This window comes from Lipophrys pholis (genome assembly GCF_963383615.2).
Source record: "Lipophrys pholis genome assembly, chromosome: 21".
In the NCBI taxonomy this organism is placed as follows: Eukaryota; Metazoa; Chordata; class Actinopteri; order Blenniiformes; family Blenniidae; genus Lipophrys; species Lipophrys pholis.
In genome coordinates this window covers 11,100,712-11,119,267 of record NC_137649.1, presented here as the reverse complement: position 1 = coordinate 11,119,267, position 18,556 = coordinate 11,100,712, and the positions used below count along the sequence as shown (strand labels likewise).

The 18,556-nt window shown below is 40.9% G+C and overlaps 1 protein-coding gene across 1 annotated transcript in view; it reads right to left on the bottom strand.

Annotated features, from left to right (window-relative positions):
* The window catches only part of syne2a (spectrin repeat containing, nuclear envelope 2a), a gene marked incomplete at its 5' end in the record, with an annotated part of 78,272 nt that overhangs the window by 11,871 nt on the left and 47,845 nt on the right, over window positions 1-18,556 (bottom strand). The window contains 21 exons of the mRNA XM_080491082.1: window positions 971-1,137; window positions 2,078-2,236; window positions 4,425-4,580; window positions 5,240-5,341; window positions 7,104-7,298; window positions 7,456-7,687; window positions 8,830-8,924; window positions 9,331-9,478; window positions 9,951-10,105; window positions 10,194-10,307; window positions 10,427-10,609; window positions 11,591-11,774; window positions 11,897-12,030; window positions 12,293-12,463; window positions 13,249-13,404; window positions 13,507-13,662; window positions 14,092-14,268; window positions 14,482-14,631; window positions 15,177-15,359; window positions 16,521-16,653; window positions 17,656-17,855. Of these exons, the coding sequence (XP_080347208.1) occupies window positions 971-1,137; window positions 2,078-2,236; window positions 4,425-4,580; window positions 5,240-5,341; window positions 7,104-7,298; window positions 7,456-7,687; window positions 8,830-8,924; window positions 9,331-9,478; window positions 9,951-10,105; window positions 10,194-10,307; window positions 10,427-10,609; window positions 11,591-11,774; window positions 11,897-12,030; window positions 12,293-12,463; window positions 13,249-13,404; window positions 13,507-13,662; window positions 14,092-14,268; window positions 14,482-14,631; window positions 15,177-15,359; window positions 16,521-16,653; window positions 17,656-17,855 (3,350 nt within the window). The remainder of the gene's footprint in view (window positions 1-970; window positions 1,138-2,077; window positions 2,237-4,424; window positions 4,581-5,239; window positions 5,342-7,103; window positions 7,299-7,455; window positions 7,688-8,829; window positions 8,925-9,330; window positions 9,479-9,950; window positions 10,106-10,193; window positions 10,308-10,426; window positions 10,610-11,590; window positions 11,775-11,896; window positions 12,031-12,292; window positions 12,464-13,248; window positions 13,405-13,506; window positions 13,663-14,091; window positions 14,269-14,481; window positions 14,632-15,176; window positions 15,360-16,520; window positions 16,654-17,655; window positions 17,856-18,556) is intronic.

Below are 18,556 nucleotides of genomic sequence, written 5' to 3'. Positions count from 1 at the left end.
ATTGAGATTCCAACCCAATTTATGTCACTGTTTTTGGTGAGAACGGAACCTTACTGCCACCATTAATATGTTATCAAAAGCAAGCAGAGATTTGGTAGCCCACTCACAGTGATGCTAATCATCAAGAATTGGTTGATCTTATGTGGACTCAAGCATTTTCAAGGGCGCACACCAACTTCCCGAGAGACAAATGAAGCAGTGAGAGGACCCCACATTAAGAAGTGAGGGTAATACATAGCGGCATAACACTCCCATTGAATACTCAACCCACCCAGCCATCCCTCCTTCATAAGTCATCCTTCTGACAGACCACATCGGGAGGGGTAGTCAATGTAGAGTTGGGGGCATATGGTGTTGTCTGAGACTTAAGCACAGTTTTTTTCCTCTCATTTTGGTGGGGGTAGGTTGGGTGACTGAAGTCTGTATGTTCTGCTCTTTAACATGACCGCCCATCTGTCATAGGAGGGTTTGGGGGGGGGGGGGGGAGGGGGGGGGGGGTATGTAGCCATGGCTTAACCTCTACAGTCTGTACATTAGAGGCTGTGTATTCCTGACAGCTGCGGAGCATAGCGAACGCAACAGCAGGTGGATGGATACAAAGCTACTGTTTAATTACAGGGGTCCAGTTAAAGCCTTTTAGTCTTCAATTATGCTTTTTACAGTCCAGTAGTTAGTGCTGTGAAAGGTGCATGAGCAGGGCGATAATGATGTGAAATTGGTGTGTGTGGTACTCAGCAAATCTTAATTATGTACACACACACACACACACACACACACACACACACACACACACACACACACACACACACGCACACATTCATATAAACCATCATAACGCCACCTAACAAGCTGGTCTTTGAAAATAATTAACCAAAACGCATAAAGACATAATTAGTCATTTGCTCCAGAGATTGAAGCGTGTCGTCTTTTTCCAACGTGCAGCTTCTGCGAAGGCTGTGGAGGCGCTCACCTGGCTTCGATGTGGCAGAAGAGGCTGTGCCAGTGCTGGTTGACTTCTTGCAAGGAGCCGCGAACCTGCGTCTGCTTTGCCTCGTCGCTGGCTAACAGCAGCTGCTCCCCCAGGTGCTTCAGGTGGCTCTTGTTCTCGCTGAACAAGTTGATTTCCTCCATGCAGTCCTGTCAACGTGTTACAAAAGACTATGCTGCAGTTAATCCATTTTCTCCAGAGAATTAGATGTTATATGTTTTCATTTCTGTGCCTTGTACATTTCTGGAGATGCAGTAAATGTTACAGTCCACTCATCTCCCATTTTGGGCAACATCTCATCAAAGACATGAATTAGATGAGACGTGAGCAAGCTGGTGGGGAATATTCTTGTTTACTGTAGCTTGAAATTAATGGTGAAACACATGACATTGGGATTTCAGATGAGTTCATCATAACCTCCTGGGATCAGATGGAAAAATTATTTATTCAACTTTCATTTTTGATGATTTTCTTTCAGTTTTGGTCCAGTATTTCAGAGTAACACACAGTACGTATCTGAGTGACAAGCACCGGACACTCTCTTTAAAATACAGTAAAAAGAACTACTGTAGGTCACAGGAGTGAAGAGAGATTCGCCACCAACTATCTCCAATGTGCCATGAACCTATTTCTATACCTTGAAGCAGTCAGTAATTATCAGACGAGGCTCCTCTTCAACAATGTCTCTAGTCAACAGGGACAAACTGCCATTTCCTAAAGTCACCTCACAGCCCAATCCATTGATCCTAAAACATCTAAACATATGTTGCCTGTCATATATAATGTAGAAGGTTTGCCAGGTTGTTGTGTATGAACAAAAGACATGCAGCCCGTCTTTTCCAGGCCACCATCTGTTATTAACAGCATAATGCATGTTGCTCATGTATGGATTCCAATCACGCCGACATAAGGGCTCTCAGTGCGCTGACTGATGGAGGAATACGCCGTTATTCAAAATAAAATATTTTTCAAGAGCAATTCTCATTAGAGGTACAGTATGTCGAGGCATAGGGACGAACAATTTCACTGCAATTTTTTTTTTTTGTGATCACACCTTGATTCAAAAGCTGGAAGACCACAACCTCGCACCTTTTTCAGTTTCTCCACCATTTCCTCGATGCTCAGATCTCCGCTGTGGCACACCTTGTTCTCCATCTGAGTCAACCAATCGCAAAACTCTTTGTTCTTGTCGTTGAAGATAGTCCAGGCATTCAGGCGGTCTGCGATTTCTTGCCTGCGTAATGAAACCTGGGAGGGGGTAATAAGAGTAAAAGGACATTTAGCGTCTTTGAATATTGTTGTATACATTGATGGCTGTGAAACTTTCCTAAAACAATTATAGAAATACATGAACAGTTGCCGGGCAAATAATTATTAATGAAAGGCAAAAGGAATCACAAGTCTGGAATTCAGGACCAGGTATTATAATTTTCAAATAAAGCACATTCAGGACCTATAAATATGTCCTATTTTCAAAGGATAGTTAAATTTATTTGGCCAATTTTTTAACCGAGCTGCTACCAGTGTTTGCAGATAAAAGTTCTGTTCTGTGTGAAAACAAACACCATAAAAAAAACTGGATGACAATGATTTCAATGAATAGCAGTTTAGTTTGAAACATGATTGCTGGTAATGTGGTAATGTGGTATGCATCCAGAAAAGACTGTGACCTACATACAGTATATAACACAATAAAGTATGTGCAGGCTCTCAGCGTATTTAGGCAAGGGGTTAAATAACTAGGTAAGTTATGGATAATAAAAAAGAAGGTTTTTTTTTAAATATCCTAAAGAACAAGAAATGTGCAAGTTCCATGGAATGGCAGAAGTCCTGATACAACAAAGTATTGTGTGTTTTCTCTTGTTAAAGTGAATCATTGTGGGTTTTTAATCGCTATCAAAATCATTCATCCACTGAATTGAGAGAAATCCCGATGAGACTCAAGCTATTTGACAAAATTAACAAGGTCCATTTTACTAATGACAGCTTACAGCCATGAAAACACCCCATGAAACAGCTGAGGGGGCGGCCGATGATCTTTTTGAGGTTAAAGGGTTTAGCATGCCCACAGGGCATGTTAAAACCAACTATGTTTTACTGCACAGTGCCATTTATTTCTTTTAAATGAGCCCTGCCTTGGTTTTAATGTACTAAAACTGCTGGGCCTTGTGGACTGTGGAGAATTTAGGGTGCATTGTGAGCTGCAGTCACCCCGAGAGGACTTTGTGATGTGCCGGGAACAATAGAGCCCGTCCCCTGGATCCCCTCAGCCCAGCCAAGCCATCTGCTCATCGAAACCATTCCAGTGGCTTCCCCCACCTACAACCTGTTAACCATGCAGCAGGAACTCTAGTGGCTCAGATCCACAGCCCCCGGCCATGTCAGGCATGAATAAACATCTAAACTCTTAGTTGTGATCTAAAAGGTCTGGGAAAAAACATTGGTTTTTTTTTTTTGTTAAAGTTGGCGTGTCAATTTTGTTATTCAAAGAGACCGAAGTGAAATCCTATAGATACATTGCAAACACTGATGTATTGGATTGATAAATTCAGGTATAAACTGTTTCAGTTGTTTGGGACAAATTGAAGAGGAAGCAGTTTTTCATGCCGATCATACAAATGATGTGGAAACAGCACATCCTGGCCGCTGTTGCTAAACTTGTGAATCCCAGTAAGTCCTGCCAAGACAGGAGCAGGTGGAAGCAGCTCCTCTGACTCACTAGAGACCCAATTACAGACCAATGTACCCCACAACCCTAATAACGGACAAAACCATCCATAGAAAATTACAACCGTTGTTCTCTCAAGAACAAGAGCACATTTGTGTGTAAGCTTAACTGACTTAACTGTAGGAATTTGAGCCTATGGAGTGGAGCGACTTTCACTAATAACAAAGAAACAGATTGAATTGTGCTGGACCAGTTTTCATGTGAGAGCTCGTTTAGCACAGGGTAGTCTGAGGATTCCAGTGACCAGTTCAAAGCATTAACATGAACTGCAAACAAGGAAAATGTTGAATGATGTGAAAAAATAAGTTGATTTGACTTGTACAAACACATTGCTCCCGATTTAATGAACAACATTTAGTTTTCCCTCCATAATGTGCACATGCTGGCTCTTTTCTCAAACTAATGTGCGTGTGTGTGTGTGTGTGTGTGTGTGTGTGTGTGTGTGTGTGTGTGTGTGTGTGTGTGTGTGTGTGTGTGTGTGTGTGTGTGTGTGTGTGTGTGTGTGTGTGTGTGGTTGTAAAGGCTTTGTCCTGCTGGTCAGCGCCAAGATACCACCAGTAGCAACTTTTCCCTCCTTCTTTCCCTCTCCCTCCCCCAAGCCTCTGTCTCCACCTGTCCCATCTGCAACTCCCCACTCCATGATATTCATATTTTAAGACTCGACTCAGAGGCATTTCGATGTATTAAAAGAGGGATTTCTGTGCTCACCTTCATGCAGAGTTCTTCCCATTGACCGTGGAGTTGCTCCAGCTGCTGCTCCAGCAGAGCCGAGTCACTGGCCGCGACATACTGTGACAGGTCCGTCTTCATGGTGGCCAATTCCCTCAACCCACCGGACAGACGCTGCAGGGAGAGCTCCGTCTCCTGCATAACACACACATACATGCACAGCTCAGCACGCGGTCAAAACGCCGGCCACAAGTTGCGTGTTCACACTTCTCTGCCTGCTTTCTCGCTTGTGTTCAGAGTGACCATCCAGATTAAAGGGCTGTGGACGGGACAGGGGGAGGGTAGAAGGGGTAAAAAAAAGGGGGAGGGGAGTGAAAGCATCGGGGTATTAAATAAGGGAAAGGGGGGGGGGGGGGGGGGGGGGGGGCAAACTCGGAGGCTTTCGAATGGGATGGTGGAAGTTAAAAATGCAGTGGAGGAGAGGGGAAACTTTGGACATTTCTCACACCAGCCGACTCCACACAGACATGTTGTGTCCCCGTCACACATTTTAACATATTAACTTTCAATATTCTATTAACAATGCATTATTTTAGAAGAGGTTATTCTCTGGAGGGTAATCTTATATATATATATTTCTTTACTACAATCTGCAGCTTTTATTCAATCGTGGTTTGTAAAATCTCACCAAGTCATCACAACCTGTGTTGAAGACTTGGTGGGATTTTACACTGAATACTCCTCCGGCCACAATCACTTTCAAACCCGGGTCGCCCACTGTCAAGGTCCCGAGACAAACTGACGTGGCCATCAGGGTAAATTGAAAACTGCACCTTGGAGTATCTTTGAATCACCTGTATATACGCCTCTTCCTGAGGGTCGTCTGGTTTCTTCAACATCAGCTCACTCAGCTCAGACGCAATGTTGTTTATTCCATCCTGGCATGTGGACCACATCTAAAGAGACAGTCGGACACAAGAAGAGGAGGTCGCAGGGGTTTGTTTCAAACTCACATGTGTATGCAACTCTCGACTCAAGCTTGGGAAATATCTCAATTCAACACATAAATGCTAAGAATCTTAATATCTTGTATTATATAAGGTTTATCATACTGATCTGTTTCATTTATAGTGTTGATTTATATGCTTGTGACAGATTGTATTTACATTATATGTGCAATGTTTTTTTTTTAAATCTTGATACACTTGATAAACTGTAATGGTTTGTGTTGGTCTGTTCTCCAGTCTGCTCGTGAACTATTTGTAAGGTGCTATAATACTTCAAAATACCAAATATCTATATTCCAGATTACAGGGGAAACTAAAGCCAGCAATAAGTTAAAATGCATGAGAACCAATGCAACACATCCATTCCTGCTTTATAGTAGATGTTGATAGAAACAGTCTCCTGCTGGTTGTTTGTTCAACTGGTGTTTATGCAATCCTGTGTGATCTTTGACGTGTTGCTCAGAGGGATTTCCCTTTCCCCGCGTGGTTCCTGTTAAGCTTAAAAGGGTTAACACAACTTTCTCTGACCTCCGTGCTCATCAAAACAATCATGTATGTATGTCATAATCAACCACAGCTCACAAGGCAGCAAAGGCCAACCTAAAATTCAGACCGCAGCAACGGGATGCACAGCTTGGATCAAAAACAAGTCAGGAGGATTCAATCCAAATGTCATCCACATCATTTGTATGAACTCTTTAATCAGTATTAGTCCGAAACGATGCAGATGTGTGTTTCCTTCACTCCAAACAGGATATTAAATAGAGATTAAACATATTTTCATGTGTGTAGAAATGATATTAGTGCCACTTTTTTATAGTTGCTATTTGGTCAGCTGGGGTTGAACAGCACAGCAGTGAAGGAATGAAAGGGGCAGACGTTGGTAACCAGCTGTCTCTGGATGTAGATCATGAAGAGATTTGAGCCGCGCTTTGATCCCCCTTGGCAGGAGCTCAATGCTGGGTCCGCACACCGATGCTCGTGTGTGTGTGTGTGTGTGTGTGTGTGTGTGTGTGTGTGTGTGTGTGTGTGTGTGTGTGTGTGTGTGTGTGTGTGTGTGTGTGTATGGGTGTGTATGGGATCAGATCCTGGATATGGGTCATGCAAAGCAGACACTTCATACTGTTACTGTAATTCATGCTCTTATTTCAGGCTTTTCTATTTCAAAGTGGTGGTCCTCTATAGGTTAAAATAAGGTTAAATTATTTAAATATAGTGCTTATTTAGATGTTCATAGACGCCCTTTCCATCTAAGCCAACATCATAGTACCTGATCAGAGACAAAAGCTTCTTTTGATTCAGCTGCATGTTAAGTACATAACTTGCCTCTGTACAAAGACAGAAAAGAAAACTACACTAAGACACTTTTAGAATTAAAACAAGAACTGCAAACTATTGCTTTTACATTGAAAACGAATGCTTTTATGTTTGTGTAAATGGGTATGTCCCAAAGCATGACCTTTCCCTGTATGCAGATATGACTGATATTAAGATTAAATCATTGCAATTTGACGTGGTTCTTCTTTGACATTAAATTGGCAGAGTTGTATTAAGTTTAGTGACTTTTTATTGTCCAGTGGTGAAATGAATGCGTCAGTACTTAGACAGAGAAATGTACAGTAAAGCATGCGAGATTATTATAATGATGTGTGAATACAGCTGATGTAACAGTTACCATCCAACATGAAAACAGGGAGAAAAGGAGTGTTACCTGTACAGTTGCGTTAACATGGTCTCTTCTTCTCCTCAGCTGGGAGGTTCGCTCCCAGGCCTCCTCTATGGCCTGAAGCTCTGACTGCAGTCGACTCTGACAATCCGACTCTGTCATGGCTTCACACAGGTGTTTACCAGCCTCCAGTGTTTGAGTGTACACAGGATAGTGCAGATCGAGAAACTCATTCACATGCTGGAAAACAAATGTAGGAAACACGGGGCTTGTGTTGAGCATCCTCACTTAATTCCAGTATAGTTCACACACACTTCCAAGTCATTATTGAAAGAAATAAAAGCTAATAAATAATTTTTTGGGGGGTTACTGAAGTTTCTCATGCAGACACACTGACCTGGTAATCATTCGAGGAACCCAAAAGTTGATGCAGTGTAAATAGGGAGGTTCCAGGAGGGGGCAACACAGAGTCAATGTCCAAGAGCAGCTTCCATAGACGTTTTGAGCCCCGACGGTAGATCCTCCATTGACACAGCTGTTCCTTTATCGACGCCCAGTTGTGGTCAGTCAAAGCAATGCAGTTGCACCAGCTCTCCTTCACACGAGCCACTTGCTTCAGGAGGTTAAATCTACAACACAAATAAATTAAATGTAGGAGTTTTGGTAGAGGACGCATGTGTGCGAATAGTCGGCTTTTAAGAAAAAACATTTTTAACTAATTACATTTTCTCTGTGTGCTCCGGTTTACGTCACACAATCCAGACCAGTTTGTAAGTTACTTCTGACTTTAGGCCTCTATCAGGCAAGTCACCATGTTTGGCTTCCTGTGAATCTTGTTTTTTTTCTTCTTCTAAACCAACAACATTAAATAGAAAGTAATACTAACATTTAGGGAAAAATGTTTGTATTAATTATTGGGATAGGTGTTATATATATGCAGTACTTCTCTTAATCAGAAAACACCTGTCATAATTGTTCCCTTTGCCAAGAGCTCTGAATGTCTGCATGCTGTGTGTGAACTGTGATGCATCCATCCACTACACTCCTTGAAACTGACCACTGTCAGCCACGGTCGGTTACAGCTAACCTCTGACCGTAACTCAGATGAAGCTATTAGAAGTTGTACCAATGGACAATAAATAAAAAAAAAAACTCTTGACACATAACAATGGATAACGTAGGGATCCAGGGTTGCCACAGCTGGGCTTCATCAGATATACTTTCCATGAAAAACTGGGCACGTAAATTTGTACAAGCAATAAAACAAAAGGCCAAAGTTCCAAACAACCTCTTTTATGGCTGATTCAAAGGCAAGTCTTAATTCTCCCCGCAGGATTTTAGGACTGTTTCACAGCCGTGAGAAGCCCTGTTGTGTCACTGTGGTTGTTTTACATGTGCAAGTGTATCATAGCAGAAAGGGAAGCAACTGGGAAACCTCAAATCGAATTAATGTCTTTATGACAGCGAGGGTGAAGCAGCTAAAGACCTCAAACCAACTCCTCATGGTTAGTCAGACTGTGGCCACAAGCTCTGCCAGAGCTGAACATTTTCTTATAAAAATTTATGAGTAAAACAGTTATATCAGTCGGCAAATGATAAGATCAAGGTTACACAATATCATCTTTTTTCCAGGAGCAAACATAAACCATATAAAAGCGTAAGGACGTCACTTTTGATGCCAGTATTCAGCAGTATATCAGCAGTTTCCTGTCAAAGCACCACATATTGAATCTCTGAAACATTTGAAGATTTCTTTTCCACCATGGATTACCTTTCCACTCCTGTTTCCTTTTCCAAGGACTTGACTGCGTCACATTGAAGTCCCTGCAGAAGCTGATGTCCGACAATGACTTCAGCCTGAAGCCTCTGAAACAGGAAGAAAAAGATGATTTGTACATAACCCAGTTTTTTTTGTTTATAAATTGTGTTGCATAACATTAGTACATACTTTAATGTGAGTGAGTTTGACATTTTGTGTTCTACAAGGTGTATCACTTCACAATTAAGTGTACAATTATGGAATTAGATTATTATTAGATTCGTCAAAATCTTAGATTTTGGAGACAAGCTAGATTCTCTCAGTCAGCTTTGGATATGCATAAACAGTTGCACCGTTGTGATTCTGGGAAATTATTGTATTTTCTTAAACAATAAAAAATAGGTGATAACTTCACTGGGAAAAACAAAGGATCGAGTTCTTGGAAGTTTCTGGTCATTTGTTTGAGCTTTTCAGATGAATCTCACTCTCAGGAGTCCTCGCAAAGTACCGTACCTGATGCGCGGCCATCTTCTCCTGGAGGCTTGAATAACTTGTAGATTTACCGCACACTGACTCTCGCTCCAGCTTCTCCTGGATGGATTTCAAGTTTTCCCTCTTCTCCTGGAAGTCCTGGGAATGTTGACGTTCAGCTTGCAACTCTCTGACAAAACAACGCAACATGTCAACATTTAGGAAGCAAAACGTACTATATCAGAAAACTGCATTACTCTGAATTATTGCGTCAGATTGTGATACACATTTTCATGATGTTGAATTTAATTCCTGTCCTCTGATTTTGCACTTGCATGCACGTTGCATGTAGCGATGTGATTCCTTATCCAATCAGCCTGCACAATGTTAAATACCTCGCTACTGACCTCACACCCATTCCTGAGCCTGTTCTTTTTATGACATTATTTTTCTATTTTTTCCTTCACTGTTCCAGACTTGAGAAGTGTTGTGTTGTGAGACTTCCCTCATTTGTAATGAAAACTATGCAAATGAACCTGAACTGAAACAGTGGCAGGTCTTTAGGACAATTTCCATCAGTAACGGTCCAAAGTCAGTCTAACTTTTTTTGCACACATTCATATTCAAAATTACAGTTTGCTCTTTCCCATGAACTTCCTCACCTGATCACATTGGACGTGCCAGTCACGCTTTTGACCCACTCCCTCCTCAGCGTGTGCAGTCTGTCTGTTTCCTTCTCATTAAGGGTCATGCAGGTACTCATCTCTCGTATGTCAACCAGTGATGGAAACAGACTGCTGAGCTCCGAGAAAACCTGCTGCAAGTCCACGAAATATTAAAGGTTAAAAAAAAAAATTCTTAAGTACTTAGAAGCTTATTTTGGAACGTTACAGGATTAGACCCACCTTAACAGAGTGAGGGTCATGCATGCTCACTGTTGGTGTCTGCAGGAGGTTCTGCGTCTCCTTTTCAAGGACCTCCAATTGAGTGAGAAATATTTTATGTTGCTCTGAATCTTCCTGCACAGAATGAAAATGTGAAAAAAGTTCACATCAGTTCAACTCTGTAGGATTTCAACATGAGGGAGCAGTTTTGTGTAAAACCTGAACGTTTTCTGTCCGGACACACGATCCCTCACCTGAAGATGTTTCGTTCTCGCCGACATCGCCTTGTTCAGAAGCAAGACGTCACGTGACAGCAGTCTGGTTTCTGATACGACTAGATTCACAGCCGGTGGTTCCAGGCGTCCAATCAGATGCTTGGACACCTCCAGCACATCTCCCATGCCGCTCTGCAACTCTTCTGCAGCATCCTGCAACTTCTGGTGCAAGAAAACAAACAAGCAGTTAAAAACAAACAAAAAACAATGCCATTAACAAACGAGTGTTGTTTACATTGTGAGCTGAATTTATTTGGCATTTCTTGATTTCCCCTGATTTACTTGATGTATCTTCGCAAGATCACGAGGATACAGTTGTTTTTGTTCATCTTGGAAAATCTTGAATCCCACTCTGATTCACATTTTCCAACAAAATACACTTTTCTGTCTGTGCGGAAGGAGGTAGAATTGAAGGAAAAAATAACCACATTTTTTAAATTTTTTTTTTTTTGTGAGAATGGGCAAAACAACACATAATGAAGCCTCCGGACTACACAGCAGAGGAGATCAGGTGTACAGCGCAGAACAGCCCATCGCTGATATTTCTGCCCATAAGTGCATGCAGCCTGTTCCCTTCCACAAATAAGAGACCAGTCTTTGAGAAAAACATTTAATCCAATTGTGAATGTAATGCGTAGACCCGCTGAACCAGCAACAAGCACAAGATGAATCATATGGGAAGTATTAAAAACATGTTCTGAAAAGTCCTGTTATCAAACTGTTTACTTCTGTAACCTTGAACAATTCCACTAATGGTTTCAGTGTTATTCAGCTGCACCAGAGTTTCAGAATGTTTTTCCTCTCTAATTTAAGAACTCTGTGCTGACGGCATAAAGATTTCAAATTCATCCTTAGTCGAGCCAGATAAGAATAAACAAATATAGAATTTTGGATAAAATTTGTTTTAATAAATAATTTCTAATGCTGGTTTCTTGTTTTAAAGAACTGAATAAGTAAACTTAGTTTTCATGGAACATACATTTCTGTTGCACTACTTGTTGGGTTCACTGGCAGCATCATTTCACATCGGAATATCGCAGTTTTGCATAAAGTCCAAGGCAGGCTAGTTAAAAACTACATGATTGCACCATGAAATCAACAAGCTTTCACTCACTGGAGCATTGCTGAAAGCCCCAAACTCACCTTGAATGAGGAAATCTCTTGTTCAGGCGCGGGTGGAGAATGCGACAGCTCCTCCCACTGATGCCACAGCTGTTCCCGGTGCAATACGCAGCTCTCAGAGAGGCCAACATATTTCTGCCAGAGGGGAAGTAACTTCCCAGCGTTCATGCATTCATCTTTTAGCTCCTGCATCAGGTCCTTCCATCTGACAGAACCACAACACATCAGTGAGGCCATGACTGTTTGATTCAGCGAGCACGATCTGATGTGTAACGTACTTTAACGCGCTTTCAGAAAGAATGTGCATTGCACTTTGAGGATACTCACCGTTTTTGCTCGACTTCCACTTGATCACTCAGCCGCTGCGCTGATGTGTGATGGAGACGCTTTCCGAGACACTGACAGGATTTATCCACGGCCTGCAAAGCCTCTTTTCCCTTTTCAATCTTCACCTGGAGTTGCTTTGTGAAGAAAAAGATGCTTTATTTTTAACGTCTTTAATTTACCCATATTTAATATACAAAACATAAAGTGGCATGTGTCTCCTTTCTGAAGTGTTAAATTTGACATTGTAAACTTTACGCTGTGGAATTTTAACCAGCACAATCTCTCTTTAGTGATAAATATTATCCTAAAAACATTCATCTTATAGCAGCTTTTATTATTTTACAGTATAATGATGAGGATGATGATGATGATGATGATAATATAGTCTTTGCTGACCTGGAGGAAGTCCGAGTATCCCTCAGCCTGCTTCAGTGAGAGAAGAGGCACTCGCTGATGCTGCAGGGCACAGCGCGCCCTAGTGGTGTCCAGGGACACATCCCTTAGTTTTTCATGGAAGTGGCTCCAATTCTCCAATGTTTCCTGGAGAGTCGGTCTGAGAGCTGCCATCTGCAAAGTGGCAAAATAAATAAATAAATAAATAACAATAACAACAACAACAATATTAAGAATATTATTATTATTATTATTATTATTATTAATAATAATAATAATAATAATAATAATAATAATAATAATAATAATAATAATAATAACATCGGGGTAAAGGAAGTCAAAATATTTTATGTAAACAATTTATTTACAGATTGTAACTTTTTTAAAAATTCAAGCCTGTTCTTTTGTGTATTGATTTATTGGTTTGTGCGGGAAATGGTCAAGTAAGTTTAAAATGTTACTTAAACTACTAAATATATTGAACTGTATTGGTAACAACACTAGACAAAATTAGACAAAATAGATTTTGTGTCAGTTTTACAAAAAAATGACAATATCAGCTCTATTAAAGTTTAAGTGTGTTTATCTGTGTTTTTTTTTTCTTATCAGAGTGTTTGAATGCTGCATCAGAAACAAGCATCTGAAGCTCGGCCTTAAAAGCCAGACAACTAGTTTGAAAACATTACTTTCATGGAGCAGGAGAAAATGTCATTTCAGCTGCTTTTATTTCATCACTACAAATGATCCACACAAAAGTGCTGCACAAACCTGGAACAACTTGAAAACAGATCAGTTGTTTTGTCACAGTTTGAAATGTCTAAAGCTGCAGTATATCAGACCATCACCTCAGAGCAATGGATTTATAGAAACTAATAACCACTGCCATCACACAGTTACGTAATTCACTTTCACCTGCTGCTGCCGACTTTTCCATTTTTGTGATTCTGATTTACTTTTACCTGTTGAGTCAGATCTCCACAAGCTTGGCGAACACGCTCTGCCTGCTCAGAAAAGGCCACATCACACGGATGCTCCTTGTTCTGTTCAGCATGTACTCGTCGGCTCTCCAGCTCCAGCAGAGCTGCAGCCTCCTCCTTGACTCTGCCCTCAACGTCCTGGAAGACAAAGAGCCGAACATCAGAGGGGAGCAGAAAGAGACGGCGGTGTTAAAAAAAACAACAACCACCAGCTCATCAGTTTGTTTCCTGCAACTTTACCTCCCACTCCTGCAGACTCTCCCGAGCCAAAGTTTGACTGGTGGGCCGTTTCAACTCCTTCAGCTGCTTCCTCTGCTGCTTTAACTGGCGATGAAGACGAGGCAAACATCTCTCTCTTTCAACACAGTTTTGATGCATTTCTTCAGTTTCTTGAATCTGTAAAGTCAAATGGAGGCATGTTAGGCACAAACAAAATGTTTTAAATGAAAACTGCAGTTAAAGTGTTATTGCAAGATACTGTATTATGGTTATGTTTTTTTTTTGTTTTTTTAATCAAATTTCACTTTAACGGCAGACCTCAGTTTCAAAGCACAAAGGAAGGATTATATTTCTTCTCCCACTTCCCCTGGTGCACAAATTGTTTTTTTCACTATGTTGGACAAAATCATCACCAATGCAAGAGTGAGATGCGAGTTTTGTACTCGCTGACTGAATGAAAACTTCTGCAGGGCAGTGAACAACAGTAGTGCACGCATTATAATGGCGTTTTGACAGCGTTTAACATGTTCACACTAATCACGCCTGCACCATATTAGCAGGTTGTGGTGTCAATGTGAAAATGACTTTAGTTTCTGAGGTAAGAACCTGGTTCTGCAGCTCCCTCTGCAGGTTCAGCCATTGTAGTTTGCAGGTGCCGAGTTTCTCTGCAAACATTGTGCGTTCAGCGCGGCGGGCCTGGACGTCTTTTCCCATCATCTGAGGCTCGGGCTGACTCAGGAAATCCAGGAGGAGCTGCCCATTCGCCATTGCTGCCTTTAACACCTGAGGAACAACAATCAATATAAGCTGAATACATTTCCTCCTCTATATTTATACAATGAAAAATTGACTTTGTGCCACTGACGTTGTTTCAATTTTTTTTTAAGTTCACTATTTGATTCAATCTAAAATAAAAGGTCCTGATATTTACATTACTTTTCAAATACAAGTCATACAAGGGTCAACAAGCAGTCGAGGCGACAGAGCTGCCAGTACCTGATAGTGTTGCAGGATTTCATTGACCTGAGCTGCGTTCTCTGCCTTCAGGACTCTTTCCTTCTCCTGGTTCAGGCGACTCTTGGCTTTTTCCAGCCATTCCTCCATATCAGAGAGCAGCTCCACTGGAAGCGGCTCTGCCAGAAGATGCTAATTCACACAGCACAGGATAAAAGAATTGACGATTGACTTTACAAGAGGTTATTGTTAACGTCATGTCATTGAATAACTTCATGTCATTTATATATCTGTAATAGTAAAGATTACACATGTATTCTTTTCATGGATGACATTTACACAAATTCAAATGATTAAATTTGTCTAAACAGTTCTTATCATGAAATAAAATCTCAATCCATATAAACCTTCAGTACGACAAAAAAAAGAAAACCTTCCAAATAATTGCAAAGGCAAATATCTGGTTCCATTCATCAGTGATAAATGGCGAATGCAAATTAAAAATTGATTCATAGTCCTCCCTATCCTCAATCACGCCAAAGCAGATTTCTACAGGGTTTAAGTTTCACTCCCTTCGCCGGAAGAGATTTCTCACTGTTGAATGTTTCATGCTGGTAGTTCTCAGAAATAATTAGAGTTGAGACGGAGCCACGAACCAAATACTTTCATCCAATAATTTGCCACTAGAATAGATGTAACTTCCTCCTGCAGGAGATCAAAACCATAAAACACGTCACCTGCTGCAGCTGCTCCTGTGTCTTCAGCAGGCCGGAGGTGAGCTGGTTCCAGCTGATCTCCTGCTGGCTGAGCTGAGTCCTCAGTTCAGGGCAGTCCGCTTCCCTCAGGTGGAGGAGCTGAGTGGCATTTTTAGATGCAGACGCCCTCAGTACTGACATGGCCTCTACGTCCATGGAGAAGTCCTGGGAGATAGTGTCACGTTAGCTGGAGGCTTCACTCTCATGATCCCACCTCCCAGAGGAGCTTCATCCTCGAGCTGGGATTTTTCCTTCATCATAGTATCTCATCGCAGTCACATGCATATGCACTTGTGTTAGAGTTTTTACTTTTGTGATACATGCCGTGGGATTATGTACTTGTTTACCATTGGTTTTGTTTTCTATTCAGCACCTTAGTACAACTGTGCTAAAAGCAGGGTCCACTTTCAGGCCATCAATCTACATCATACTGGATTACTTTTGCCTGCATTTGTTTTAATGGGTGTAGATTTGTCAAATGTGACATAACTTTCAATATGTGGTTGTTTCCTAATATTACTCTGTGCATTTGATGGAATTGAGAAGCTTATGTTTCCTGGGGGTCACATATCAGCAGTCTAGGATTTAGGATTAAGATTAAATTAAGCAATCTATTATGAGTTGTGTTTAAGTACTGTGACATTTTTGCTTTCAATTTTCAGTCATCACACTCGTAAGATATGAAGTTGCTAAAAACAAAACCCATGCATAATATATTTCCATCAAACGACATGCAGATATTCTAAAAACTTTTATACAGCGCAGTATTGGATGAAAAGTATGAATTCAACATGACAGGGCAAGATAAATATTAGGAGCTGATGGTGATTATATCAATACATCCATTGCAGTCGTTCCCCACTCAGCCGACGTGAGGACAGTATGAGGAGCAAAGAAGCTCTGATATCCCCGTACCACCACTCCATCTCTTCTAGGGGGCTGTTCCAGGAAAAACTGAGAGATGTAATCCCTTTAACGGATCCTGGGTCAACTCCAGGGCCTTGTCTGATTTTATGTGTCTGGTTTTATAATATAAAAAAAGCCAATGAATGTACTTGGTAGCATATCATATCTATTTTAGATCATATTTCACTGTTTCTAGTAATTACATGTAGCTAAATGAGGCAGAAAAGCACACACACACACACACACACACACACACACACACACACACACACACACACACACACACACACACACACACACACACACACACACACACACACACACGCAGGTCAAATTAATATAATTCCATTCCAATTAAAAACTCAAACCCGGCTTCTTTGATCAGGTCAGAAGTCATTTGACGGGAGAGGAGAGCCTCACCAGCAGCTGGATCAAGTTTCTTCCAACACACTCCCGACTTGGTTGAGAGCGTCCCGCCGGCCCAGACAAAGTCTTCAGGTGCTTGTTGGCAGCAGGCAGCCATTCACTGACTGAGCTGAAGTCAGTCTGGAATCTGTGGGGAGGATGAGAGGAACGGATCACTCAACCAGTGGGGCAGAACATGAAGGGGGTGACACGAGGACTCGGGAACCACCCCAACTGTGATTAAATCAAGTCTGCAGATGAGTGGTACATGCGTGGTGATTGTTTATATCATTATTATTTAACTACACTCATAATAAATAATTGTATTAGCAACAATTAACTTAATATAGAGCGAGTACCATCCTTAGAATAAGTGCAGCTCAAAGTGCTTCACAAAGAAGCATAATAATAATAATACTACTACTACTACTACTACTAATAATAATAATAATAATGATAATAATAACAATAAGATATGAGTATTTAGAGTGCCTCAACTCAAAATTTCGAGCAGGGGTATTTAGTAATATTCATTATTTTTTAAACGACCCTTGATTGGTTTCATGATTAATTGTCATAATGAAATATAACAAAATAATCTCATATCATGATATTCCAAGGATCATTGGTGTCATATAACCTCCTCCTTTAGGATAATGGAAGGTCATTATATTGTCATGTTTTGGAAAGAAAAAGAAAAAAAACCCACATCAGATCAACAGTTAGTTCAAGTACTTTTCATTAATTTTCTCAGCAATGCTTCTTCTGTCTGATGGCCTCAAACCTGAGTTCTCAAGAAGTGAGAGGAGGAGGCAACAAAGAGACCAATGGATCGACAAATGAGAGCACAGACAGATTGAAATGGTGAGGAAAGATTTTCTTTTTCCCCCTCATACCTGCGTAATCTGAACACATGTAGTTTTGACATATTTGATGCATGCAGACAAATACAACATGTCCCATGACAAACTGAGACAACAATCCTGCATCTGGCATTATTTCAGTAAAAGCAACAAACACCAGACAGAGATATTTTAGGACAGGAGGAAATTAAAGTAGTTCCGTTCCGGCTGAATGATGATGAATATCACAACGATCTGTTGTTGTTTTTTTTTAAAGTTATAAATATGAGGTTTTGGGTCTGTCCCACCTGGCTCGGCTCTCTTGGATGTCTCTACAGCGTTGAATTTCTTGCTCCGTCCTCTTGTAGGCACTCCTCCATCGCAGCTCCAGAGCGCCTCCTGTCTGACTGACCGGGGCTGCAAATCCCGGCTCGGCCTGCAGCAGCTTCCCCTGATCCAGGAGGAGTCCTAAAGCAGCTCTGCTCTCGTCCAGCTGGACCAGTGTTTGCTAAGAAAAGAGCAACGTAAAAACAAAAGTCTAAAAGGTACAAAAAAAATGTTGTTTAAGGAACTTTAGCAGTTATTGTGTCTCAAACACAATCTGAACCTTGTAAAGGATTAAACTGAGCCACAACTTATTTGTGAACTTCTGAGAGCAGATAGTACTCAGTTTCACCTTCGCTGCTAACGCATACGTTTATTTCTATAGCACCATTTATACCATAATAATATAGCAGAATTGCTTTAAACACCCCCCGTCATTATCAGCAAGACCATGAGTTTGATAAAGCAGTGGAGAAAGTGGATCGATTTTTCCACAAATATTTGAACTACTTACTTTCACATCTGTTAAAAAAAAAAAAAAAAAGTTACTTGTCTTTCTGAAGGATTATGGACATGTGGCATCAATGTGTGCCTCTCTAACATGAAGACTGATTTAAACATGTGTGACTGGATGATACCTCGGTCCAACCATTAGTACTGGAGGGGTTTACCACAAAAAGAAAAAGACCGAGGTCTTGCAAACTTCTGAGGAAACTGAGAAACTTTGTACATCCGTACATTAAAATGCAACGTATGAAAACAGTATGATAGTCGTAAACAGACAGAAAATAAAAGCATTTTGTGATGTGATATCTGTGACACTGATGACAAAGTGAATAAAAAGACATTTCTAATCAATTTCCCAAAGGTAAATTTTTTACTTCA